This window comes from Temnothorax nylanderi, unplaced genomic scaffold (assembly GCF_030848795.1).
Source record: "Temnothorax nylanderi isolate EJ_2023f unplaced genomic scaffold, tnyl_v1.0 TNYL_tig0060_pilon, whole genome shotgun sequence".
In the NCBI taxonomy this organism is placed as follows: domain Eukaryota; kingdom Metazoa; phylum Arthropoda; class Insecta; order Hymenoptera; family Formicidae; genus Temnothorax; species Temnothorax nylanderi.
Window position 1 is genome coordinate 386,651 of NW_027249122.1, and position 5,668 is coordinate 392,318.

At 36.9% G+C, this 5,668-nt stretch overlaps 1 protein-coding gene across 1 annotated transcript; it reads right to left on the minus strand.

The window, feature by feature from the left end:
* Positions 1–328: 328 nt before the first annotated feature.
* On the minus strand, positions 329–5,567 carry LOC139773323 (uncharacterized). The gene is made up of 14 exons (XM_071707714.1): positions 5,207–5,567; positions 5,016–5,131; positions 4,521–4,699; positions 4,257–4,432; positions 4,117–4,171; positions 3,914–4,040; positions 3,704–3,831; positions 3,504–3,630; positions 3,262–3,404; positions 3,041–3,152; positions 2,645–2,947; positions 2,214–2,540; positions 1,986–2,087; positions 329–1,663 (listed from the first exon to the last, which is right to left on the minus strand). Exons 1-14 carry the CDS (start codon positions 5,214–5,216, stop codon positions 1,565–1,567), a joined length of 2,004 nt encoding a protein of 667 aa, XP_071563815.1. The 5' UTR covers positions 5,217–5,567; the 3' UTR covers positions 329–1,564.
* Between the last annotated feature and the right edge of the window lie 101 nt (positions 5,568–5,668).

Here is a 5,668-nt window from a genome sequence, read left to right on the forward strand (position 1 = left end):
CATGGTTGACGCGACACCCCGTATAAGCGACGCAAGCGTACGTGATTCCACACGTTTCGGGATTCTAATATTAGCGGCTTATTCAGTTAAACGAGAAATAGGTTTTCCGAAATCGCAGAGAGACGCAGCTGCTATGAAAATTGGGCAGCTTAGTAATGATTATAGCATCCGGTAAATAAGCCGAAACAAGATTCGCGTGAGCGTGTCACCATTGCGTTGGCATTATTAAATAAGCGACTATTAAGAGTCTCAGACGCCGATTACGCGTCTGTAATGTCTATTTAAAAAATACAACGGAAAGAGAATATTTCGAATTTTTCACAATCAATTGTTTGGTAGAGAGTTAATTAGTTAAAATTTCTTTTATTTTCTGTTTAAACTTGATATAACATTGTATATGTTCTAATATCCTAATTTGAATCGAGAAATCGATGGGGAATGAATGAATATGAAGAACAAATAAAAAAAGGGGACAGATTCTTCATATTATACATGTCGCTGTAGACATGAGTCTGAATCTGAATGATTTGAATGGATCCTTATTAGGAGACAGAAATGTCAGATCAAGGATAGTTTGAACTGTTCGAACAAAACGACTCGCGCGTTGTTCTCAGTTTGATTACATTGCATATTCCAACACATAGCTCTTCAGTATAGGGCGTAGGCAACGTGTCGAGGTCCTGACACAGAAGGAAGAAATGGAGAAAAAAAAAATACGGTCGCCCTCGTGAAAAGTGGGACGCGCTACTTTTAAATAGTTCTCTGTCATATGGCTCGGGTTATTATTGCGCGATCCAGATTTCACGGCAGATACTCGCCTCTCGTGTGAACGTGAGATAGAGACGATAGAGTCGGAGAAAATGCGGAAAATTATAGACATCCCGAGGACGAAGCTCTAAAAGTTCGTCGCTGATATATATAGACTAATATGAGAGCTTGAGAGAGTTTGTAAAATATAAAAGTTTGTTTCCAAGACGATCTTATTACAAATCAATCGTGAAAAATTAAAATCGTTACACCTACAACATGAAAGTGATATGTTTGTAAGTTGCGTTGTAACATCTGGAACAAAAAAGTAATGCATACGATATCTTGTAGAAGGTGAGATTTGCGCGATTCTATTACATTGCGTAATTTGGGCCGCGTCGATTGAAAGAGGATCATTTATTGGTCGGATGGCGGACCGATGAATCACGTTTAAATTTAAGTTTTCTGCGCGCTTCCACACTAGCTACAATCTCGTCTGCTCTGTGTCGAAGGTGCGTGGGCGTTTTTTCTGAGAGCGCGATGATGAGACTTCATATTACGACGTTACTCTAAACGCGACTACCTTTTTGTCCGATATTAACCGTAGGTCTACATCGAATGCATACAACCTCTGGCTCACATTTATAATTTCTTAATGAAAATCTTGTGTATTTTATTATGTATAAACAATACTTAAATTACTTTCGAATGGAAATGAGAAAATCCTATATAATAATAATAAAAGAGATGAACAAAAAGAATCTGATACTCATTCAGATGTGTTCCATTCGAAACAATGATCTTTTTGTAAGTTTCTTCAATCTCTTCGTCGTTTGGCGTAGGTACGTGGTTGAGGTTGAACGGAACGGAACTTGAAAAACTTCTTGCTTGTTACTGACGTAACTTCCGCTTCTTGCTGCGTAAAACAGAAACATAAAAAACAGATCAATAAAACGCTTCTACTTGGTTAGCTAGATATCTTTAGTAACGACAAATAAATGAGAGGATGAATAAGATTATTATCATATCTAAAAAAGTATATTAAAAAACACGTTTATTCGTACTCTCACTTTCACTCATTTCAATAGTGCTTAACTCTCCTATGTGAAAAAAAACGTCATTATACTATTCATCCTTCTCTATTCATGTTTTACTTTTAGCATTTCCTTTTCAATTTTTTTCGTGTGTGTGTGTGTGTGTGTGTTGTATTTATATTTAATAGCATATAAAAATTATACCTCGTTCTGATTATGCTTCTTCATCGAAGGCCTCATCGAATCCTGTGTTTGCGACGTTGGCTTATCTTCATTATTATCGTTTAAACTCATGGATGTGGAAACCTAAGAAGCATGATTCAAGGAATTAAGACAATTCGTAATTAAACGCAGACATAGAGATTTTGTATCGTTAATTTTATGTTCCGCAGAACGACCAATAATCGATAATTACTATAATTGTGCGCTTACGTTGTACTTAGTGGATACACTCGTGGGCTTTCGATCGTCAATCGATTTTATCTGCGTCATTTCCGTAGCTTCTTTCAACTTTTCCTGAAGATCTTCATTACGATTTATAATAAACTCATAATTATTTCTTAAACTGGTGTTCTCCGCTCTTGTTTCCGTCAAAGACTTGTTCAGCGCGTTATTATCTTTCTTGATGCCATTGATCACCTCATTTAGGTACTCTGTAGTTTTTTTTAATTCGACTAATCGTGTTTCGTAATTGTTCTTTAAAGTTGATATTTCTTCAGTGTGTTTGGTTCGTGTATTTTCATACAACGTCTCTGCGTTCTGCAATAGTTCAGGAAATAAAAATTCGATAATTCAAGAAAGTCTTGGAATATCGAGCGTGAGAAGAGGATTTTATTAATATGTTAAATTTACTCATTTATTACCTTATTCTTTGTACTTTCTCGTTTTATAATTTCTTCTTTTTCTCTCTGAAGAGCCTTCAGTTTTTGCTGAAGCTCGGTAGTGGTAAACTCGTTGGTACTTTTAGTTCTTTCTAGACTCTCCTTCATCGCAGTGTTCTGCATCTGTGCAAGTTGCAATTCCCTCTGCACGTTCGAAAACTTATTTTCCAGATCCTTGGTATAATCCCTTTTATTAGTTAATGTTTCCTCTATTCTATTTACGTCATTAGCAAGATCTGCCTCCCTTTGCTTTACTGCACTTAACATCGCCTCTAAATTTTGAATCTAGAAAATAATATTGGAAAATAATAACGTAATATTAACAAAGATTAATATCATTTTAGTCAAAATTAATAAACGAGTCTCTACATAACTTACTCTTTCCGTTTTTGTAACCAATTCTTTCTCCCGCATATGTTGCCTCTCCGTTAATGCTTCACACTTAGTGCTCGTCTCGTTATATCTCGCCGTTATCGTATCGATTTGATTTCTGTCATAAGAAAAACAAATTAAACTTTAATATCTGATAATGAGATACGATCTAAAAGATATTTTTAATTTCGAAATATTCATAAAATTTCATTAATTTAAATACTCACTTATACATGGAGACTTCATCTTCCAATTTTGAGATAAGTGCATCTTTTTGCTCGATTATTTCCGTAATATTGTTTTTATCTTGCTCTAACGTGTTTAATCGTAATTGTAAATTTTCCGATTCTAGTTGCAATCGCTGTTGTTTCTGAAACAAACATTAGGATTAGAACATTACAGATTAGTGAAAAAAGAAAGATAAAGTACAAAAGAAAAAGAGATATTTTAGAGTTTTTCTTTAAGGTACTTCGATAAGCATTTTCTTTTCTTCAGCGTATGCTCTCGTTAATTCATTTTTCTGCGAATGGAATTCGCGTTCAACACTCTCCGCTTGTTTTTTCAATTTGTTTTGCTCCATCAGCGCCTCTTGCATTCTAAAAAAAAATTATTCAATTAATAATACTATTACTGTTCGTGCAATTTATCGCGTTTGGCGCGATGACTTACTTCTCTTCTTGAAGGAGCAATTTGTTTTCTAGTTGTGCGGCCGATTTCGCGATGTCGCATTTCTCTTTCTCGACCATCTGCAGCCGCGATTGTACATTTTCATATTCTAATAGCAATCGCTGCTGTTCCTAAATTAAAAAAGTCTCCAATCAAAATGCAATACATTATAGCAAAAAAAGTGGAATCTCTTGGAAGAATGAGACAACAGACTTTGACAAGTGTCAGCTTTTCCGCGGCATGTGCGTTCGCCATTTCATTCCTCTGCAACTGCAGCTCATATTCGGAGGTCTCCAATTGCTTTCGTAATTTATTCTTCTCCGCTATCGCCTCTTGTAATCTAATTCAAAAAATGATTTTAATAAAATCTTTGTCTACTTATGCAAAGTATTTGTCGGAAGTATAACGAAAATTACCTTTCCTCCTGAAGTAGCGAATTATTTTTCAATTGCGCGACATGATTCTCCAGATCTGCGATTACAAAATTAATTATTACAGTAACATAAATCTAGGATCGCGAATATTTCAAATATTTTAAATATATGTAAAGACGCGCCTTTTGATTTCGAGTCGTTCAGTTGCAGCTTCTGGATGGTTTCTTGTTGTTTCAAAATCACGTTATCATATATGGAGGCCAAACTAGTGCAGTGCTGTTGAAAGCTGGCAAGGCTCTCTCTGATGTAATTGAAGTACTCCGTAATATTCTCAATATACACCCAAGTGGCGTTCAGTCTGTTGTTGCCAAAAAAGAAAGTCGAGTCGCAAAATACAGAAAAGATTCATCAAGACAAAAAAGAAAGAAGGAAGAAGCGGGATTTACTTCGTCTGCATCTCCTCCCTGTTGCGCGCCTCCATCTCCAAGGAGGCGGACAATGAGGCCTCTGCCTCTTGGCTCTCCTTCAGTTTTCGTTTCAGGCTTTGAATCACGCGTTCGTGATTCTGCAGGGCTTGCTGCTTGTTGTTGTCAACATCCTGCGTGTTCGAACTTTCGGCTACCTGCTACTCCCGCAAAGCATTCATAGAAATTCATTTTCTTTGCAGCTTAGCTGGCAGCTTCGATCAAAATCCGATTAACTTGAATGGCGATTAATTAATTGAACATTTTTTTTATTAATCTTTCTGTGTCAAGCAACAAAGAATTAAGAGTTTTTATCCGCGTTAACAAAATGCTGCAGGTATCACTCGACAAGTTAATCGCCCATTAAATTAATCGGAGTTTGGCTGAGGTCCAACCGAAGATTAGAAACTAGATTTGACAAAAGAAGAAACGAAGGTAAAGGCTCTTCGTCGCTCCTCGAAATAAAGCGATTCGCACCTCTTCCGCTTGCTGTAACGGAATATTGCTTCCCGTTCGGCTCACCCATTGTGCGATCAGCGTATCGATGAATCTGCCGCCGCTTTGCGACTTTTGCGTGGCCGCGCGAGCTTTTTCTGCAAGTTTCGCGGGAAGATTATAACACGAGAATTAGAGCCGGAAGCAAAAGACAAAAACTTGCACCTTCTTACCTTCTTGCATAATTCCTTTTTACGTTTTCCTTTCAATGTCGGTTTGTTACAGGTTCGATTCGACCGTTGGGTTCTACTTTGCGACGCCAATTAAGGCAGGTATAATAGGCATTGTTGCAAAACTAAAGAAATCGAATGAGAGACAACTTCAAGCCGGTGTCTTCTTGCTGATAATTTTCTTTTTTTTTTTTTTTTATTACGAAACAACTTACGATTATTATAATTACAGTAGAGCTGCTTCGCTAAAATCTCTTAAATATTCGGTTTTCAGAATATGATGCAAATTACATTGTTCTTGGAAAATAAAAACAGCGCTCTGTAATTAGTGACATTTATCGTTTCGCGCGCGTCTTGTGTAGGCATACTGCAGCGTTCTCTGTTGGTGTATCGTGCAAGCGCTTCGCATCCAGCGACTCCGAACTGCTCCGAACCGAACTCCGATTACTGAGATTACTCCGTAAT